This window comes from Coregonus lavaretus (genome assembly GCF_964263955.1).
Source record: "Coregonus lavaretus genome assembly, chromosome: 19".
Classification (NCBI taxonomy): Eukaryota; Metazoa; Chordata; class Actinopteri; order Salmoniformes; family Salmonidae; genus Coregonus; species Coregonus lavaretus.
Genome location: NC_140006.1, coordinates 41,385,838 through 41,407,387, shown reverse-complemented (window position 1 = coordinate 41,407,387; position 21,550 = coordinate 41,385,838). Strand labels below are relative to the sequence as shown.

The following is a 21,550-nucleotide window of genomic DNA, read 5'->3' as shown; positions in this document are numbered from 1 at the left end:
TTTGCGGCCATTGTTTTTGCCGCAAAGTGAGGGGCTTTTAGTTTTACGACGTACTTGGAAAATTGGAGACTAAAGGCAACCTGGAAACGTCCTAGGAAATATATTAAAACGCATTAGTTGGTTATACAAGTCGCAGTTGAACAAACATGAATTCTATTGCAACGACTTGTCCTAAAGTTTCTCTTTCCAATGGCCTGCAAATTCCAATTCTTGGACTAGGTAAGATTGTTTTTAAATCTATGATAAGAATGTTCAAAAGGTGCCTTTATTTTACATCACGGGCAACCTTTAAACGAGAAATGTAACATAGGTGACGATTTTCAACTATGTTTACCACTGTGCTCAGGAGTCAGTTAATCCATAGATATACTGTATGGGATTACTCCGATGAATTTCTGCTGAAACATTGCCACGTTGTGTCAAACTAGCCTACATAGATGATCGAATTCATGCTAGAACAGTCAGTCAAGAACACAACCTCAAAATTGTATGAGTATAAGAGGGAGTCATGAACTGAATATGAAAACACCACAGACCAGTGTGAAAGAATTGGGGTTCTCAATAGTGGCTAAACAAAAGGTTTTGTAGATCAGTAATCCGTGTGAATGAAGAGACAGGAGACGCAGTAGCAGTAGTCCACAGAGGCATCCTCTCTGGTTCCCCTGTTATTTTTTTCTGCTCTGTGAAAGAGCTGGACTGGTGAAAGCAAACATCCGGTAAGTAGGCCTATCCTCCAAATTGCTCTCATCTTATGTTGTTTATATGAGTGCAGATGAAGGAGAAGATGCTAAGGGAGAGGGAACCACCTCAGACTATTGAGATGGCACCAATGAAAGGAAGAAGTTTGAAATTCCTGACAGTAATTCTAAAATCAGGGAAAGTGATATATCTTTATTTTCTTCCCAAGGAACATCGCATGACGGCGGGTATTCACATGACGCCGTGTTGTACGCGCTCCGGGAGTGTGGCGTGCGGCACATCGACACAGCGAAGCGTTACGGCTGTGAGGAGCAGCTGGGTAAAGCCGTGCGGGAGAGCGGAGTACCACGGCAAGACCTATGGCTTACAACCAAACTGTGGCCCGGAGAATACGGCTATACCGCTGCCAAAAAGGCCTGCCGCGACTCGTGTTCCCGTCTAGGGGTGGAATACCTCGGTAAGGCTCAGGACTATAGTTGAGTACTTTTTACTGATCTAATAGATAAAGTGTTCAGACCTTTTTGATCTAATAGATAAGGGAAACTTATTCAGACTTTATTGAACCAGGTCAATTGAAAACCAGTTCTCATTTGCAAGAGACAATGCCACAACAAGATTATCTCCCCCTACTCATACCAAAGCTTGTCCACTATAGGTAAAAAAAAAACTGCTTTCCTCTCACCCTCCCTCTCTTTTCACTCTCACCCACCTTGGTGGAATGTCTACCGTCTCCTTGCTCTCCCTCTAATTGTATCAATCCTCTTTTTTCCCCTTATACCTCCCCCCCTCTCTCGCTCTCTCTCTCCCCGTCTCTCCCCCCTCTCTCACTCCCCCCTCTCTCCCCCTCCCCTCTTTCACTCTCCTCTCGCTCTTTCACTCTCCTCTCTCGCACTCCCTCCCTATCTCTCTCGCACTCCCTCCCTATCTCTCTCCATCTCTCACCCCCCCTTCTCGCTCTCCCTCTCCCCGCCCCTTCTCTCTCTCCCTCTCCCCTCCCCTTCTCTCACTCCCTCTCCCCTCCCCCCTCTCTCTCTCAGACTTGTACCTGATGCACTGGCCAGACGCCATGGTCCCAGGAAGGTCCAATAGGGAGGTCAGGGTGGAGACCTGGAGGGCCTTGGAGGAGCTGTATAAAGAAGGTGACACATAGAAAACATTATTACTTATAGCATTCTAGTCACACACCGTGTTATAAGCCTATAGGATGCTGCGTAGGTCTCTTATCTAGAGTATCTCTTTCTCTCTCGGTGAACGCGAGGCAGGGTTGTGTCATGCCATCGGTGTGAGTAACTTCCTCGTCTCCCACCTGCAGGAGCTGAAGGAGGACTGTAGTGTGGTGCCTCACGTCAACCAGGTGAGTGATGCATTGGCTGCGTTTCATTCCACAGTCCCTCCTGCCCTAGTTCACTCCCTGAATTATCTGAAAGGACTGGATGGGTGATGGCAACATGGATGAAACGAGTTGTAGCTTCCTGTCCAGTGACCACCTAGTCATCTTAGCTCCGTGACGGGGAGTGAACGAGGGCAGAGAGTAGGCGATTGATATTTGGAATGAAATGAGGCCAGTGTATCTGTGGGACATGACCTAGAACCTACATTGGCCCTTCAGTTATAAGCGAGAGGAAAGGACAGACGGAGTGATGTCACTTCCCCCCCCCCCTCTCAGGTGGAGTACCACCCGTTCCAGCAGCCAGAGGAGTTGGTGGAGTACTGTCGCCAGGAGGGCATCGTGTTCGAGGGCTACTGCCCCCTGGCCAAGGGGCAAGCTCTCAGCCACCCCACCATCCTCCAGCTGGCACACAAGTACGCCCGCACGCCCTCTCAGATCTGCATCCGGTGGAGTGTACAGGTACCCCAACTCTCCTGATGGCCACCTACAGTGTCTTCAGAAAGAATTCACACCCCTTGACTTTTTCCACATTTTGTTGTTACAGCCTGAATTCAACATTTATTAAAATTTAGATTTTGTGTCACTGACCTACACACAATACCACATAATGTCAGTGTAATTCAGTAGCGGTGCGTGGGTAAAATCACTGGGGAAGCCAAGCCAGAAAAAAAGCAATTTTACCACCTATGTGGCAAATATGTGTTGTGATAATTGCGTTGTTTGCTCTATAACCTGTTAGTTCATATGCCTTGCCATCGTGATATATAGGCCTAAGGCCTGGACAATAACAAGACACAGTGGCAGAATAAATTCAACCACACCTTTGTTTCATCACAGAACCGGAGAGCAACCTCTATCCGGTGAAGTCCACAAAGCATATTGCATGTAACAAACAGTTACATGACCTACATGCATTGTTTCCCAACCCTGGTCCTCCATTACCCCCAACAGTACACATGTTTGTTGTAGCCCCGGACAAACACACCTCATTCAACTCATTGAGGGCTTGATGGTTAGTTGACAAGTTGAATCGGGTGTGCTTGTCCAGGGTTACAATAAACATGTGTACTGTTGGGGGTACTGGAGGACCAGGGTTGGGAAACACTGACCTACCGCATGGTCAAGCAAGTACATTTTTCAAAGATTTTCGGACTACTAAACTACTATTGATTTAGAACCACGGCGAATTACCGCAAGTCGCAAAGAAAACGGGCGCTGCCTCAACTATTCCAGCACCATTTCAACTTCAACATTTCAACATCATCTAATCACCTAAGCTTAGTCTAATACAGTGACAACTAAAAGATTCCAAAAACATTTTAGTCCAATCAACGTAAGCTAAATATCATGTGGCTGTCCATGGTTGTGTGTGTGTGTGTGTGTGTGTGTGTGCTTGTGCGTAAGTAGAAAAAACATGACTCACCTCGTGTAGAGAAACGCTAATGCCATCCTCTTCTCTTTCATGTTGATGAAACGGTCTTTGACTCTGTCATACAGAACACACTTTTATTTTTTGTTGTCTTGCTCGCTAGCCTAACTTCCTGGCCAACGATGCGCCAGGCCAGCTGGGTAACATTAGCCTAACGTTACTACATCTAGCTACATGTTGAACTTCCATCCTCTCAGACCAGGGGCACAATGTATGAATTTATGGTTGGATCAGAATCGTAGTTATAATCTTGGGCCAATACGGAGAATTAAGTAAAACTACAAAGCCAAATCCCTATCTCCATCCATGGCTAATTTAGGAAAGGGCCAATTTTAGCTAGCTAACTAGCCACCGGAGGACAACGAGATGCAACAATTCAAGTTTTTTCTGTCAATTACGTTTGTCTTCTGATGTGGTGTGAAGCCAAATCCAAACTGGCTTCCCTTGACACTTTTCCTTGGTGAGCCAGGACCAATCACAGCTGAGCTCACTCAGTTTAGCTCAACGCTGTTTGGCTATTATTTTTTACATTATCAAGGGAGGCCAAATGCTTGCTGGCTTCCCATGCATTCAGTGCTATGGGCGGTGACAATGTCATTCTCTTTTTGACGGCATCAGATAGATGGCCTACACATACTGAGACAGAGGGGCGCTGTTTCTCCGGTGAGATACATTCAGCCTTTTGCCAATTGAAGAACATTTATGAAACACAGAGAGATGAAAGATAAATTATTGTTATGTTTTTTAATTGGTCAATACCCTTAGCATCCATGAATATGCGCCACTGGTAGAATTATGTTTTTAGAAATTTTACAAATTAATTAATAATGAAAAGCTGAAATGTCTTGAGTCAATAAGTATTCAACCCCTTTGTTATGGCAAGCCTAAATAAGTTCAGGAGTAGAAATTAGCGTAACAAGTCACATAATAAGTTGCATGGACTCACTCTGTGTGCAATAATAGTGTTTAACATGATTTTTAAATAACTACCTTCTCTGTACCCCACACATTCAATTTAGTGGAGGCTGCTGAGGGAGGACGGCTCATAATAATGGCTGGAACGGAGCAAATGGAATGGCATCAAACACATGGAAACCATGTGTTTTGTATTTGATACCATTCCACTGATTCCGCTCCAGCCATTACCACGAGCCCATCCTCCCCAATTAAGGTGCCACCAACCTCCTGTGATACAATTATCTGTAAGATCCCTCAGTCGAGCAGTGAATTTCAAACACAGATTCAACCACAAAGACCACGGTGGTTTTCCAATACCTCGCAAAGAAGGGCACCTATTGGTAGATACATTTTACCCCTTTGAGCATGGTGAAGTTATTAATTACACTTTGGATGGTGTATCACTACACCCAGTCACTACAAAGATACAGGCGTGCTTCCTAACTCAGTTGCCGGAAAGGAAGGAAACCACTAAGGGATTTCACCATGAGGCCAATGGTGATTTAAAAACAGTTACATAATTGAATGGCTGTGATAGGAGAAAACTGAGGATGGATCAACAACATTGTAGTTACTCCCAATTCACAATTCTAACCTAATTGACCGAGTGAGAAGGAAGCCTGTACAGAATACAAATATTCCAAAACATGCATCCTGTTTGCAACAAGGCACTAAAGTAGTACTGCAAAAAATGTGGCAAAGCAATTAACTTTTTGTCCTGAGTACAAAGTGTTATGTTTGGGGCAAATCCAATACAACACATTACTGAGTACCACTCTCCATATTTTCAAGCATAGTGGTGGCTGCATCATGTTATGGATATGCTTGTAATCGTTAAGGACTGGGGAGTTTTTCCGGATAAAAACCCCCCGGAATGAAGCTAAGCACAGGCAAAAACCTAGAGGAAAACCTGGTTCAGTCTACTTTCCACCAGACACTGGGAGATGAATTCACCTTTCAGCAGGACAATAACCTAAAGGTCAAATCTACACTGGAGTTGCTTACCAAGACGACAGTGAATGTTCCTGACTGGCCTAGTTACAGTTTTGACTAAAATCTGCTTGAATATCTACGGCAAGACTTAAATGTTTGTCTAGCAATGATCAACAATCAATTTGAAAGAGCTTGAAGAATTTTGAAAATAATAATGGGCAAATATTGTACAATCCAGGTGTGGAAAGCTCTTAGAGACTTCCCGGAGGACCTGAGCCCTAGGACCATGCCTCAGGACTACCTGGCCTGATGACTCCTTGCTGTCCCCAGTCCACCTGGTCATGCTGCTGCTCCAGTTTTCACTCTTCTGCCTGCGGCTATGGAACCCTGACCTGTTCACCAGACGTGCTACCTTGTCCCAGACCTGCTGTTTTCAGCTCTCTCTCTCTACCGCACCTGCTATTTCAACCTCTAAATGCCGGCTATGAAAGCCAAGTGACATCTTGGAGAAAAATCTTCCTTTAATGGCCATTTACTGTTATAATCTACACCTGGCACAGCCAGAAGGGGTCTGGCCACCCCTCAGAGCCTGGTTCCTCTCTAGTTTTTTTCCTAGGTTTCTGCCTTTCTAGGGAGTTTTTCCTAGCCACCGTGCTTCTACATCTGCATTGCTTGCTGTTTGGGGTTTTAGGCTGGGTTTCTGTATAGCACATCTGCTGATGTAAAAAAAAAAAAAAAAAGGGCTTTATAAATAACATTTAATTGATCGCTGCCAAAGGTGATTCTAACATGTATTGACTCAGGGGTGTGAATACTTATGTAAAATTAGATATTTATGTATTTCATTTTGAATATATTTGCTAAAAATGTCCAAAACATGTTAGACATGGAGTATTGTGTGTAGATGGGTAAAAAAAACAATGTTTTATCCATTTTGAATTCAGGCTGTAACACAACAAAATGTGGAATAAGTATGAAAACTTTCTGAAGACACTATGTCCCACAAACCCCCTCAGATACACCTTGTTTGTTATTACTGTACCTGATCCAAGACCGCCCGACCGCTGTGCTATTATTACTGTACCTGATCCAAGACCGCCCGACCGCTGTGCTATTATTACTGTACCTGATCCAAGACCGCCCGACCGCTGTGCTATTATTACTGTACCTGATCCAAGACCGCCCGACCGCTGTGCTATTATTACTGTACCTGATCCAAGACCGCCCGACCGCTGTGCTCTCGTTTCTCTCTTCAGGATGGCTATTATTACTGTATTCATGAACAGACATGGGCGCCTGACTTTGTCTGAAAGTGGGGGTGCAATTTAAAAAATATACACTACCAGTCAAAAGTTTGGACACACCTACTCATTCAAGGGTTTTTCTTTATTTTTTAAATGTTTTACATTGTAGAATAATAGTGAAGACATCAAAACCATGAAATAACACATGGAATCATGTAGTAACCAAAAACGTGTTAAACAAGAACTTTGAACGTTTCTTCAAGTGCAGTCGCAAAAACCATCGAGCGCTATGATGAAACTGGCTCTTATGAGGACCGCTACAGGAATGGAAGACCCAGAGTTACCTCTGCTGCAGAGGATACGTTCATTAGAGTTACCAGCCTCAGAAATAGCCCAACCAATTCTATATGGCACTTTGCAAAGTAGCCTAAGCAGAAAATCAAAGAGATTCAATTATTGCAAAACTGCAGCTTGTTGTTGGAACACATATTTCCCTACTTCAATCAACCAGTCCATTTTGAATTTGTGATAAAACTGTCCTAATTTGGCAAGGAATGTAGCTTGTGTACCCCATCAGTTACACTGAACAAAAATATAAACTCAACATGTTAAGTGTTGGTCCCATGTTTCATGAGCTGAAATAAAAGATCCCAGAAATTTTCCATACGCACAAAAACCTTATTTCTCTCAACTTTTGTGCACAAATTTGGTTACATCCCTGTTAGTGAGCATTTCTCTTTTGCATTTTAACATTTTTTTTTTTTTTTTACATTTTAGTCATTTAGCAGATGCTCTTATCCAGAGCAACTTACAGTTAGTGGATGCATACATGTATTTATTTTTTTATTATTTTTTATTTTCCCATACTGGCCCCCCGTGGGAAACGAACCCACATCCCTGCCGGCCAAACCCTCCCCTACCTTGGACGACGCTGGACCAATTGTGCACCGCCCATGGGTCTCCCGGTCGCGGCCGGCTGCGACAGAGCCTGGACTCGAACCAGGATCTCTAGTGGCACAGCTAGCACTGCGATGCAGTGCCTTAGACCACTGCACCACTGCCAAGATAATGCATCCACCTGACAGGTGTGGCATATCAAGAAGCTGATTAAACGGCAGGATCATTATACAGGTGCACCTTGTGCTGGGGACAATAAAAGGCCATTCTAAAATGTGCAGTTTTGTCACTCAACACAATGCCACAGATGTCTCCAGTTTTAAGGGAGTGTGCAATTGGCAAGCTGACTGCAAGAATGTCCACCAGAGCTGTTGCCAGATAATTGAATGTTCATTTATCTACCATAAGCCACCTCCAAGGTAATTTGAGAGAATTTGGCAGTACGTCCAACCGGCCTCACAACCACAGACCACGTGTATGGCGTCGTGTGGGCGAGCGTTTGCTGATGTCAACGTTGTGAACAGAGTGCCCCATGGTGGGGTTATGGTATGGGCAGGCATAAGCTACGGACAACGAACACAATTGCATTTTATCAATGGCAATTTGAATGCACAGAGATACCGTGACGAGATCCTGAGGCCTATTGTCATGCCATTCATTCGCCGCCATCCCCTCATGATAATGCATGGCCCCATGTCGCAAGGATCTGTACACAATTTCTGGAAACTGAAAATGTCCCAGTTCTTCCATGGCCTGCATACTCACCAGACATGTCACCCATTGATCATGTTTGGGATGCTCTGGATCGACGTTTACGACAGCGTGTTCCAGTTCCCGACAATATGCAGCTACTTCGCACAGCCATTGAAGAGGAGTGGGACAACATTCCACAGGCCACAATCAACAGCCTGATCAACTCTATGCGAAGGAGATGTGTCGTGCTGCATTAGGCAAATGGTGGTCACACCAGATAATGACTGGTTTTCTGATCCACACCCTACCTTTTTTTTTTAAGGTATCTGTGACCAACAGATGCATATCTGTATTCCCAGTCGTGAAATCCATAGACTAGGACCTAATGAATTTATTTCAATTTACTGATTTCCTTATAAGAACTGTAACTCAGTAAAATCGTTGAAATTGTTGCATGTTGCTTTTGTTTTTGTTCAGTATAGATCAGTTTGTATAGGCATTCATGTCTGTAAGCCTAATGAGAGCGTGTGTGTAGAGGGAGCGGTCAGAACACAAGAGGGGAAAAGGGAATTTGTGGAGAAGAACTGCTTTTGTTGTGCCCCGGAACTGCGCATGTAGGCAGATTTTAAGTTGTTATCACCATTATTTATTTGTCTCATACATATTTGATGCAACGAGAGTAGAAATGGCTTATTTGGTCGATATTACGGTCGATATTACTTACCAAGCAAAGAAGAGCTGTTTTATCGAGGTACAAATATCCTGTGCTTTTTCATTTTGCACATAGGCACATCCAGACACAGCTTGGCTACATTGTAACTGCGAAGCGTATGGGGCTCAGCCAGGACTGTTACTTTTGTGACGGAATGAAAACATTTTAACAATGTGATTTATCCGAGTGATGTTAGGAAAATAGATGTAAAAAATGCAGAATGGTGTTAAATGCCTGTAAACGGCTTGGGGAGAAAAACTAATTCTCACTGATTTAATCATGTAATATTAGCTACCGGACATGCAGTTTTTTGCAAAGGTCTTTTGGTAGGCTGATGGAAGGCTACTCAGAGTCAGTGGGATAATTGCATACTCCAAGTCCTCTCTTCTTCTCAAAACCCATTGGATTAGACTAGATTACACTTTATTTAGTCACATGCACAGGGTCGCAGATATAGTTGCAGTGTGCAGTGAAATTCTTTAGCTCCGAGCTCAGTGTAAATGAAACCAGGGGGAGCAGGTAGACTAGTGGCTAGTGGTGCCTACTCAGCAGCCTGATAGTCTGGGGGTAGAAGCTATTGGCCAGTCTGTTAGTGTTTGTATACTTCCCGCGTCTGAGTGGTGGAAGCGGGGAGAACAGGCTGTGGCTCGGGTGGCCGAGGTTCCTGATGATCTTCTTGGCCTTCCTGCGACACCTGGTGTTGTAGGTGTCCTGGAGGGCAGGCAGTGAGCACCAAATGGTGTGTTCGGCTGAGCGTACCACCCTCTGTAGAGCCTTGCGGTCAGCGGCGGTGGAGTTGCCGTACCAGGCTGTGATGCAGCCCGACAGAATGCTCTCTATGGTGCTCCTGTAGAACACTGTGGGCCCTCGGAGACAGGCTGAATTTCTTCAGCCTCCTGAGGTTGAAGAGTTGCTGTCGTGCCTTCACCACGGTGTCCGTGTGGTTTCACCATTTCAGCTCCTCGAAATGTGTACGCCGAGGAACTTTACCACTTTTTTCTCTCTCCACGGCGGCCCCGTTGATGAGGATGGGGCGTGCCCAGCCTGGTTCCTCCTGAAGTCCACAATCAGCTCCTTTGTTTTGCTGACGTTGAGGGAGAGGTTGTTTACCTGGCACCACACTGTCAGAGTGCCAACCTCCTCCCTGTAGGTCGTCTCATCGTTGTTGGTGATCAGGTCTACTACTGTCGTGTCGTCAGCGAGCTTGATGATGGAGTTGGAACTGTGTGAGGTCACGCAGTCATTGGTATACAGGGAATATAGGAGGGGACTGAGGACGCACCCTTGTGGGGCCCCCATGTTGAGGATCAGTGTGGAGGAGGTAATGTTGCCTACCTTCACCACCTGGGGGAGGCCCGTCAGGAAGTCCAGGACCCAGTTTCATAGGGAGGAATTCAGTCCCAGGGCCGTGAGCTTTGTGGTGAGCTTAGAGGGCACTATGGTATTGAAGGCCGAGCTGTAGTCAATGAACAGCATCCTCACATGCATTCCTTTTGTCCAGGTGAGTGAGGGCAGTGCAATGGCGATTGCGTCATCCGTGGATCTGTCGGGGCGGTAGGCGAATTGGAGAGGGTGAGTGTGTCGGTAAGTGAGGAGGTGATGTGGTCTTTGACTAGCCTCTCGAAGCATTTCATGATGACGGAATTGAGTGCTACGGGTCGGTAGTCATTCAGTTCAGTTACTTTCCTTTTCTTGGGCACAGGGATGATAGTGGACATCTTGAATCAGCTGGGGATAACGGCCTGAGCTAGAGAGAGATTGAAAATGTCCGAAAACACAACAGCCAGCTGGTCTGCACTTGCTCTGAGTGCGCAGCTAGGAATGCTGTCTGGGCCGGCATCCTTGCGAGGGTTAACACGTTTGAATGACTTACATCTGTCCTCCGTGGAGACCATAAGCACGTTGTCCTCAGGGGCTCTCCTCTGTAGCTCAGAGTAGTTTTGCTCGAAGCGTGAGAAAAAGGTGTGACGTGACTGGCTTTATTTTTGTAATGCGTGATCGTTAGAAGCCCCTGCCACATACCCTTCGTGTCCGACCTGCTGAATTCCTCCTCCACGTTGTCCCTATACTCATGTCTCGCCATCTTGATCGTATTTGTACTGTTTAACCGGTCACCTTGCCCTGTTTATAAGCAGCATCTCTCTCCTTCAGTTTCCCGACAAGGCTGCAATTAATCCACGGTTTTTGATTCGGATAAGTTTTGAAAGACACCATCAGTATCACATAATCTATGCATTTTTTGATGAATCCGGTGACTGAGTCTGTTTATTCATTGATGTTATCCCCAGAGGCGACCCGGAAAACATATTCCAGTCCACGTAATCAAAACAGTCTTGGAGTATGGATTCTGATTGGTCAGACCAGCGGAACCTCCCTCTTGTGTCCTTGTTTGTAGGAGGGGAGGAGCAAAATGGATTCATGGTCAGAATTTCCAGAAAGGAAGACGGGACATGGCTTTATACCCATGTCGCGGTGGAGAGTTGGACAATGTGTTGATAATAATTCGGGAGCACGGTTCTCATATTACTTTTGTTATCCCCTCTAACCTTCTACTCCAATGGGTTTGAGGAGAGAGGATACGAGCAATTGAGATTTCAATCCAGAGGCTACGGAGAAGCCTAGTCAGACGTGCCTGTGCTCATCATGGCTCTGACAGGCAAAGTGAAATGACAAAATGTGCTCGTGGTGCACGCCTCTCAAATGACATGTAGCAACACCCTGAGTGAATCAACGATACAAATGTAACAGCACAACAAAATAGATGAACTATTTTCTTTTGCAGGTGTCTTTTCATTTTAAACACCAGTGGTGCAGCTAGTGTTTTCTAACTGCACTGAACCAAAACAGTGGTGCGCGGAAGGGAAGCAAAACTTTCCAATGGGCAAAACCATTCATCTTGAGGCGACGGGGGGGAGGGGATGCAAAATGGAATCTGTTAATTATTATATAATATATTAAATGGACATATCTATTTTTTTTTTTGACAAATGACCTAAAAAATATTACTGATCATTGAAAATGACAAATTACTCAATGGATCATAATAGTTTTCTAGTAAAAAAAAGTGGGGGTGCGAAAACATACATTTGCGCCTCTATTTTGAATTACTTTTCAACGTTCCACAGTTACTCGTTCTTATGAAAATGTTTTCCTTATTATACTTTCATGATTAAACACTGTAAATGCAAATCTTTATTTAATGGCGTGGCATGTTTGTCCTCACACTGCTTTGTTCCCCTTCCCTCTCAGAATGGAGTTGTCACCATTCCCAAGTCCACCAAAAACGAGAGGATCCTGGAAAACTGTCAAGTGAGTTGGATTTATTTACAAGAAGACAGAAAAAGGAAATTGTGTGCATGTTTTAGTTTAGTTCTGTTTGCGCATGTGTTGAAGTAGATATAGATAAATCTAATATTAAAAAGACAGTTCACCCCAAATCGTATAACTTTGAGATGATATAGGCTCTAGGAGAACCCCATTGTTTTGGGTTAATCAATGCCAACGTGAGTCTGTGAAGGCTGAAAAGGGACATTTGGGTGTACTGTTACTTTAAGACTCAATAAATATGTCAAACGATAATCACAAGCTCAAGAATGGATCCTGTCACATGGTCCTGCCCCAGCTAAAAGGACACGTATCATCTCTATCAAACCACCATGTTTGTCCTCTCAACTTCCACCCCTCCACCTCCCCCCCCTGCTGGTCCTGGCTCCTCCCACTCCCAGGTGTTTGGGTTCCATCTGGAGGGGAAAGACATGGCGGCACTGGGCAGGTTGCATGATGGGAGACACGTGAGCTGGGATCCCACGCGTGTGGAGTGACACAGGTGCAGCATGTGTTCACCATCACTGCTTCTGTGGATGGAATAGCAAAGAGCTGAAGCTCTGCTAACTTTCTTTATTTAGTAACTCTCTTCTTCTTACTTTCTGCTATTTTTCCCTGGCTTGCAATCTTCCACCCTACAAAGTGTATGCCCGATCTTTTGATTATCATTTCTCATATTTGCACACAAAGTATCACCTTTTTTCCTTTTGCTTGAGCACAAACCCTTTTCATCTGATTTCATGTATATATTTGGACCTTTGGCTGCACATATCTTGGCTTGCTTTTAGTTGGTGTGTGTGTACTCTGTTCAGTATGTGAATGGCTGCTTAGAGGTAACTAAGCAGAAAATGAATGGCCGTGCCTCAATTCAAAAGTATGATGTCACTCATAAGTGTGTCTCCCCTCAGGTCTTTGGGTTCTCCCTCTCAGATGAGGACGTGGATCTCGTCAGGAGACTTCACAGTGACATGAAGCTCATTCATCTCAGCTACCCACTCTGGAAAGGATAAACATCTTAAATACAAAGAACAACTTTTAGAAATTAGATCTGTGTGTGCATGGCTGTGAATAGGAATGGTGGGTGACTCTGGTGCTTCAATCAGAATAGTGAAATCATAGTTGCTGCTAGCCTCACCCAAACTGCCTTACTTTGAGAAATGAGTGCCTATCCTTCTAGTTGTGACTGGTAGGATACTTGTTAACGTCATTGAGTTATATAAAATCAGCGGTTACTGTATGCCTAGACACAACATTGCCTTAAGCCACTGGTCCTTAAAGGAATAGTTCACCCAAATGGTTTAGTAAACTGTAGCAAAGTAAAGCAACAAAATATTCCCCAACAGACTTTCTGGGAATATCGAGGTTAAGATTTAAATTGTAGAAAAGGATCCTTCCTCGAGGATATTAATTGTAATTAACCGATCGTGTTGTTGGTCATTGGTTAAATTAATTCCCACAAAGACTTTTAGAGAGGAACGCTGATCATGAGTTCGGTTCAAATGCCTTTTTTATTCATCTCAATGTATCAGTTGCTTTTATAATTGTATTATGCATCTTGTTCATTTGTTTTATTCTTATGCATCTCAAGGTACCGTAATAGTTTCTGCAATGATTACATAAAAAACAAAAAAATCTGTACTCCGTGAGAAACACTGAAATTCTGAATTTGAACCAGAAGAGCATTGTAAAAATCATGAATACCGCACGATAATTTTTCTTGGGGTTTAGGTAAACAAAAACAATGTAACATGCTTAACTTAAAGAAAACTATCTTGGGTGCTTGGGTTCTCACATGGGTAAAAACTGTATAGCTACACATAGCTGGGTATCCCATGATGCTCTTTGAATAAGATCAGCTGAAACACTTGGAGAAACAAAAGAGGAGAACAACCGCCACTCGTGATAATCGCACAGTTTATTTTAGACAATGTGCTGCTGTGCTTGTCAATTCTGAGTAGTGAAAAACAAAATCCTTCATATTTGACATTTTAAGATGTACACAAATAAAAATGCAACAGATTAAAATGGACTTCCTGAAGATGTCTTGATTAGAACCTACACCTAGTTACGAGCCAGTAATGTGGTGAATCTCAAATGAAATCTAACACTTAGAAAAGTGTACATCCTGGAAATCAAAAGGGAGTTTAAAAGACAACTAAGAACATGAAGCTAGCCGATGTTTCCTCAACAAAAGTTTCAGTTGAAAAGTCTTCCCACAAGCCAAACACTTATGAGGCCTCTCCCCTGTGTGAGTTAAAATGTGTACTTTTAGTTGCGACTTAATGCGACAGCGTACTTTACAGAGGGGGCACGCAAATGGACGTTCTCCTGTATGACTCTGTTGATGGGCTTTCAGATTACCCTTCGAAGAACATCTTTTGCCACAATCTGGACAAGAGAATGGTCGCTCTCCTGTGTGCACACGTGTGTGTACTTTCAATGCATACTTAGTTCTGAAATCCTTACCACATGCATCACATAGATGCGGTCTGTCAATATGCGAACGAACATGGATGTATAATTTATATTGTTTAGCAAACATCTTGCCGCAAAACCTACACGTGAACCCTTCCCCTGTGTGACATAGCATGTGTGTTTCCAGTTTATTTTTGCTCGTGAACCATTCCTGACAATGGGGACAAGAGAAGACCGGTTTAACTTCTGTAGGAGCGTTCTCATGTACGACGAGATTACGGTGCATTGACCCACAACCTGTTTTCCTGGCCTGATGTCTTGTCAAATCGAATGCTCGACCAAAGCTCCTTGAACATATGGCGCATGTGTGCGGTCCCTGACCCTGTGAGTGACGTCTCACATGCTGAAGCAAGCTTGCTCTGTTAAAGAAAGTCTTATAGCACACCAGACATGTTCTAGAATTTAAAATAACGCCAGTGGGGGGAGCTTTGGAGGTTGTTGGGTTCTGGGGTGATGTGGTATGGCTCTGGGGAATCTCTGTCCCAACTTCCCTTGGAACCAGAGAACTACTGCTGTGTGCTGGATCAACCTCCTCTGGATCCTGGTTTGGATCAACCTCCACTGGATCCTGGTTTGGATCAACTTCCTCACTCCAGTCTTGATGTCCTCTCTGAAAGTTCATTTCCTCACACTTGTTTGGCTGGTGTTTCAGCGAGTCATTTGAGTAGTCAACATCTGTGTTGTAGGACTGAGGGATCTCCATCTCGTTTTCTGCTGCAACTAGTGGCCTCTCTGTCTGGTGTCTTCTAAGGTTCACTTCCTGACTTGTCTTCAACTGCTGCGGTGTGGATTGAGAAGTCCTATTCCTGCACCCCGGACACTTTCTGGAGTCTGGAATGTTTTGACCTGAACACTCGTGTATCCGCAGATCTGATATGCTTGGGAAACTTTCCCCACATTTGATGCATGGGTAAGGATGTACATCATGTTGACATTTTAGGTGTATCCTCAAGTTCGCTGCAGTATCAAACGTTTCATTACACAGAAGACATGTTCTGTAATTACTGGAGGACTGTATCAGAACGGGCAGAGCACTGAAGGCTGTTGCATTCTGGGGTGTGGAACTGGAGGTCTGGGGTATCGCTGTACCATTTTCTACTGCAGCTATGAACTGCTGTTGGTTCCCCTCTTGACACTCATTTGGCTCAAAGGTCACACCGCACAGAGAGCAAGGGTGGCGTTTCTTCGTCTTCAAGCACTCTTTTATGTGTTTCTTCAAATCGGGGTTATTCCCAAAACTTGCCTCACAGTTGTAGCACTGGTAGGGGAGCAGACCATGTACAGATTTCAGGTGCCTTCTCAGCATAAATACATTACAAAGAGTCTTGTGACACACATGACATATTTGTCTGGCTTTGGATGGCTGGAAGGCTTTTGGAGTGTGATGAACATAAGGACCTCTTTTGTTCTGGGGTAAAGTGTCATGGGGGTGGGATATCTCTGTACAATCATCCTTCATAGATGTTGTAGACATGTTATCCTCCTTTAAAGATGCTGTAGACATGTTGTCCTCTTCTGGTTGACCTGCCTCCTCACACACATTCTGCTGATGTGTCAGTAAGTCCTCATGGTGTTCAAAGTCTTGTCCACACTGAGTGCACTTGTAAGGGCTCTGCTCGTTGTGAGATCTCATGTGTGCCGTCAAATCCTTTGCTTCGCTGAAAGTCTTTCCACACAAGGAGCATATTTTGACACGCTTGCTTCTTTTAGGCTGCCCTGTAGTAGGGGATGGGTCAGGGGCCAGAGAATTCTGAGGTTGACCATCAGAGGGCTCTTCATTGACATTCCTCTCACTCTTTTGTGATATGACCTGTCCTCTTCTCTGTCCTTGGGATCCCACTTTCAGTGGTGGAGAGACGTCTGACACAGGTAACAGCATATCAGTAATGTCAAGTCTGTGCAGCAGCACTGTCGGCTGACGGAGACGACAGGAAGTAGACAAACTAGAAATGTCCTGCACTTCCTGTTGGCTGCTGTGGCCTTTTCCTTGGATTTTCAGCCCACTGTCAGTTTGAAGGTGGACAAAATATGTATTCTTTTTCATCTCTTTGTGTTTTATGTTTTTCGCTGTTTTCTTGTGTCTACACGCTACCTCCAAAAAAGCAGGCTTCACCTCTTTATTCAAAGGCAACAGTTCACTCTCCATGTGTTCCAACAAAGAGGTCATCTCTGGCTCACTGTCAGATGAGACAGGGCTCATACATTTCTGCTCAGGTTCTGATTGGACCTCTGGGTCAGCGATGGCTTCAGCGATCACTAAGGAAGAGAGAGACATTGAAGCGAGGATCTGATTGTCGCCCGAAGACAGAGCTAGAGACAGTAGAAGGAGAAAAGTCAATATTAAAACAAAGCCAAACATGGAAATGTTACAGGCTATCTGAGAACATTCTTTCCTGTCCAAAGTGAAGGGAGGTTCTCTACTAGTAGAGCAGAGACTGTGCGTGAAGTAAAGAATCCTGCACATGCACAGAAGCTTTGGGACCTTTAGCTGTCGGGAAGAGGGGTCCAGAAAAGTCTCATAATCTGATAATGATTTCCTGTCCAAAGTCTATTTCTCCTACCATTGGTGTCTAACATGGAAATGTTACAGGCTATCTGCTAATGATTTCCTGTCCAAAGTCTATTTCTCCTACCATTGGTGTCTACGTGTCCACATGTGTTGTTGTGGTGCTGGAGAAGGGTCTTCAAAGGCTGAGGGTGGGACACACACTGCACACACTCCTCCAGGACAGAGGGGTCAGGTAGGAACCATGATGCAGTCTAATGGAAAGAGAATGGCTTTAAAAAATAGGCAACGTATCCATTTCTATTATAAGACGTTAGCTTGGTACCTGATAAAGGTAATAAGATGTTAGCATGGTACCTGTTGAAGGTAATAAGATGTTAGCTTGGTACCTGATAAAGGTAATAAGATGTTAGCATGGTACCTGTTGAAGGTAATAAGATGTTAGCATGGTACCTGATAAAGGTAATAAGATGTTAGCATGGTACCTGCTGAAGGTAATAAGATGTTAGCGTGGTACCTGATAAAGGTAATAAGATGTTAGCATGGTACCTGATAAAGGTAATAAGATGTTAGCTTGGTACCTGATAAAGATAATAAGATGTTAGCATGGTACCTGATAAAGGTAATAAGATGTTAGCTTGGTACCTGATAAAGGTAATAAGATGTTAGCTTGGTACCTGTTGAAGGGTTGGTGCTGGAAGCAGCTTCTCCAGCCTGGAGAGGAACTCCCACACCAGAGTCTGCAGTGCTGAGTCATACTTGGGGCCAAATTCCTCTGGAAAAACGCTCTAGGAGACAAGCAGGTAGAGGGTTTCAGTACTTTCTGATCTAGACAATGATTTACAATCGCCCGTTAGTTATCAGCTTTTTAGTCACAACACTGACCTGAAAGAAGTGTTCTTTCTCAACTGGGTCTTCCAACAGAGTTTGAATCAGCTTCCAGAAAGTTAATTCTGATGCCTCCATCTCAGGATCCGAAATCTACAGCAAGTATGGATAGCTCAGTCAATAAATGAAACTAGTCAGCACATAACACCTGCAGAGTGATTCCTTGAGTGCCACTCACCTTGTTGTCCCCATGAGTGATGATACAGGTCTTCATCCTGTTCAGGTGTGGCTGGATGGTCTCAGGGTTGGCTAGGTGATCAGAGCGACACAACTCCAGAACCAGCTGAATTAGTAAAAGTTCAATTTGTTATGAATGCAATTAAATTGGACTGGTGGGTGGGGCCAACAAAAATAGAAAGTGTATTGACTAGGAACCGAACGGAAGCAAATGGGCCCGAAACAGGGAGGGACCCATATGAAAGTGTCAAATAAGAAATTGTCGTTTTTGTTGCAAAAACATTTTGCTAAGATAGTACTTTATTAATCCCCCAGAGGGGAAATTTGATTGCCCCAGACAATACATACATCACCAATAAATACGCCATAAAAACACAAGGACACAAAGACGATAAAAGCAGCACATCAATGAATATAATAATAATAACGATTATTAGGGGGTGCTTATATAGTCCTGTAGTGTGAGGAAATGTTTTTTTTTGCATATCCCACTCCCCCTGAGACGCCCGCGGAGACCTTGGAGCAATTAGGGTTAATTGCCTTGCTCAAGGGCAGAATTACAGATTTTTACCTTGTGGCCTCAGGGATTCGATTCAGCAAACGTTTTGGTTACTGGCCCAACGCCCCTAACCACCAGGCTACCTGCGGCCCCTAAGGGTTTGTGTTAAAAAGCCTCATAGCATATGGTAAGGTACTACGGTGTACACTAATGAATACGCCTCAGGAGATGAGAGTTGAGGACTTCTGGCTACTCCCTCTTCACCCATCAGCACCATCGCTCACCTGTGCTCGCAGCCCCATGACGAGTTGGACTCTCTCCCTGTAACTCATCATATCAGGGACTATCTCCAACACAGTGGTGACAAACTCCTCCACCAACCCGTAGTCCATGATGTCTCTCTGCTGAACAACTTGCCATAGAGCTGCAGACACCAGCCGCAGTGGAGGGATCAGGAGACGCAGAGATGATAGAGGAAGAGGGGGACCTACAGTAGGCACAAATTCAGTTAGCTGGATAACAGTGATGATAGGGGGACCTACTGTAGGCACAAATTCAGTTAGCTGGATAACAGAGATGATAGGGGGACCTACAGTAGGCATAAATTCAGTTAGCTGGATAACAGAGATGATAGAGGAAGAGGGGGACCTACAGTAGGCATACATTCAGTTAGCTGGATAACAGAGATGATAGGGGGACCTACAGTAGGCATAAATTCAGTTAGCTGGATAACAGAGATGACAGGGGAGAGGGGGACCTACAGTAGGCACAAATTCAGTTAGCTGGATAACAGAGATGATAGAGGAAGAGGGGGACCTACAGTAGGCATACATTCAGTTAGCTGGTTAACAGAGATGATAGAGGGACCTACAGTAGGCATAAATTCAGTTAGTTGGATAACAGAGATGACAGGGGGAGAGGGGGACCTACAGTAGGCATACATTCAGTTAGCTGGATAACAGAGATGACAGGTGAAGAGGGGCATCTACAGCAGGCACAAATTCAGTTATTCTATGAAAGAAAAAATACTTTGCTAAAACTTTGGAAGCTATAGAATAACAAGGATACTTGTCAGTGTTATGAGAGGACAGGGTCTTTGTTATACACATGTCATTCCTTAAGAACGAGCTACTATATTACATTGAAAATCAAGTGCTATTTCCATGTGAAAATGCAATTACTTTGTTTAACTAGCTAGCTTCGTTTTTGTTGGTGGCACATCTTTCACAACGTGTGGCTAAACTGTATAATAGCTAGCTAGCTACAGTCCCTCACGTTTTTAATTCAATACAATAGCTAACTAGCCGAGAAGGCCACTGCATACCTTCTTCAATCAGGATATGGTGTTTTTGCATTTTGAGCTTTCAGTGCCAGTATAATTGGATTCAAAATAAAATTATGTGAGCTTTGTTCGTGGATGAGTTTCCTTCTTTCTTCCTTCCTTTTTTAAAGGTCACTTCCGGTATTCGAATAAGAAATCCTTCAAAATAAAAGCGCACCTTTGACTCAGGTTTCGATACCGTCTCTGGTTTGGTTTGCACACAGTCATAAAACCCCAAAGAAGAGGAAGAAGAAAAAACTGAAATTTCTAGTCGCTGACATTGTTATAATAAACAAATGTAGTTAATTAATTAATGTAGTAAATAATTAATTAATGAGGGAAACATTATAATAAAGACTTAAAGATACATTTTCAGACCAACAACCACAAAACACAATATTGTAACGATTATGCAGAGAAAAGTTAACCTATCCCAGCCACATACACCCTTGATCAACAGACATTCACACATTATTTTGTGTCTTTCATAATTCACGTCTACAAGTGTCAGCCATAGAAGACAAAAGAACAGTGTAAACAAGGTAACTAACGAAATGTTATATTTCAGTAGCCTCACGCCTATAGTGTGATTTAAATGTACATTTTAGTAAATTAGCAGACGCTCTTATCCAGAGCAATTAGGGTTAAGTGCCTTGCTCAAGGGCACATCGACATATTTTTCACCTAGTCGTCTCAGTGACTCGTACCAGCAACCGTTCAATTGCTGGCCCAACGCTGTTAAGCGCTAGGCTACCTGCCGGCGAAAGTACCTTGACACCACAATTAAACTGACAGTTGATTTATGATACTGTATGTTCATTCATACTCTGGGATGTGTTCAGCAGGACACGTTTTGGAACATTCAGATATAAATATGTTATATAGAACAAACATGCCTCTCCGACATGGAACAAGAAATCATGTAGGCTCTATTCATGACATTTCTATCTGCAACGTTAGAGAACCTTTGGCAACTGAACGTGACCCTGATCTGTCTACTGCAGTGTTTCTTAATGCTGGTCTCGGGACACAAAGGGGTGCACATTTTAGTTTTGCCCTAGCACTACACAACTAATTTGAATCAGGTGTGTAGTGCTAGGGCAAAACTAAAATGTGCACCCCTTTGTGTCCCGAGACCAGCATTAAGAAACACTGCAGTAGACAGATGCAGTAGACAGATGAGTTTTAGTTGCCTAACAACTAAAACTCTACTGCCACCTAGTGGCTGTTTTCACACACATATTACAGTTTTTCTCCATTGGTTTGGCTCATTTCTTGAAACAGAAATTACCGTACATTCTCAAAACTCTAAGATCATTTGGCAAAACAGTCTTACAGTTCAGCACAACACTATAGCTCACTTGCAAAAGCTCATATCTCTCCTAAAACTGTTCACTCATGCTTCA

The 21,550-nt window shown here is 43.8% G+C and overlaps 2 protein-coding genes across 6 annotated transcripts; one reads left to right on the top strand and one right to left on the bottom strand.

Annotated features, from left to right (window-relative positions):
* The first annotated feature begins 18 nt into the window (after positions 1-18).
* Positions 19-14,307, top strand: LOC311146452 (putative oxidoreductase ZK1290.5). Of its 4 annotated transcripts, none has more exons than XM_084182958.1 (8): positions 19-219; positions 908-1,156; positions 1,737-1,838; positions 1,962-2,053; positions 2,366-2,548; positions 12,204-12,263; positions 12,680-12,780; positions 13,187-14,307. In XM_084182958.1, the coding sequence occupies exons 1-7, from the start codon at positions 147-149 to the stop codon at positions 12,773-12,775; spliced, it is 855 nt and encodes a 284-aa protein (XP_084039084.1). In that variant the 5' UTR covers positions 19-146; the 3' UTR covers positions 12,776-12,780; positions 13,187-14,307. The 4 variants fall into 4 exon arrangements, with proteins under 4 accessions (XP_084039084.1, XP_084039086.1, XP_084039083.1 ...); XM_084182957.1 differs by having other exon boundaries at positions 51-219; positions 908-1,174; XM_084182960.1 differs by lacking the exon at positions 12,680-12,780 and having other exon boundaries at positions 13,187-13,916.
* LOC311146450 (uncharacterized protein) lies at positions 14,177-20,287 on the bottom strand. 2 transcript variants are annotated; one of them, XM_084182955.1, is made up of 7 exons: positions 20,148-20,278; positions 19,108-19,310; positions 18,326-18,430; positions 18,145-18,240; positions 17,937-18,047; positions 17,387-17,513; positions 14,177-17,009 (listed from the first exon to the last, which is right to left on the bottom strand). In XM_084182955.1, exons 1-7 carry the CDS (start codon positions 20,176-20,178, stop codon positions 14,434-14,436), a joined length of 3,249 nt encoding a protein of 1,082 aa, XP_084039081.1. In that variant the 5' UTR covers positions 20,179-20,278; the 3' UTR covers positions 14,177-14,433. The 2 variants fall into 2 exon arrangements, with proteins under 2 accessions (XP_084039081.1, XP_084039080.1); XM_084182954.1 differs by having other exon boundaries at positions 14,297-17,063; positions 20,148-20,287.
* Positions 20,288-21,550: the final 1,263 nt, after the last annotated feature.

Bases quoted from the DNA above. Each gene is read 5' to 3' on its own strand.
- LOC311146452 (XM_084182957.1), top strand. From the start codon at position 147: ATGAATTCTATTGCAACGACTTGTCCTAAAGTTTCTCTTTCCAATGGC. The intron at 1,175-1,736 runs GTTGAGTACTTT...TCTCTCTCTCAG, and splicing joins CGGTAAGGCTCAGGACTATA to ACTTGTACCTGATGCACTGG. The intron at 2,054-2,365 runs GTGAGTGATGCA...CCCCCCTCTCAG, and splicing joins TGGTGCCTCACGTCAACCAG to GTGGAGTACCACCCGTTCCA.
- LOC311146450 (XM_084182954.1), bottom strand. From the start codon at position 20,178: ATGCAAAAACACCATATCCTGATTGAAGAAG. The intron at 18,241-18,325 runs GTGAGTGGCACT...TACTTGCTGTAG, and splicing joins TCACTCATGGGGACAACAAG to ATTTCGGATCCTGAGATGGA. The intron at 18,048-18,144 runs GTCAGTGTTGTG...CTTGTCTCCTAG, and splicing joins AGAAAGAACACTTCTTTCAG to AGCGTTTTTCCAGAGGAATT.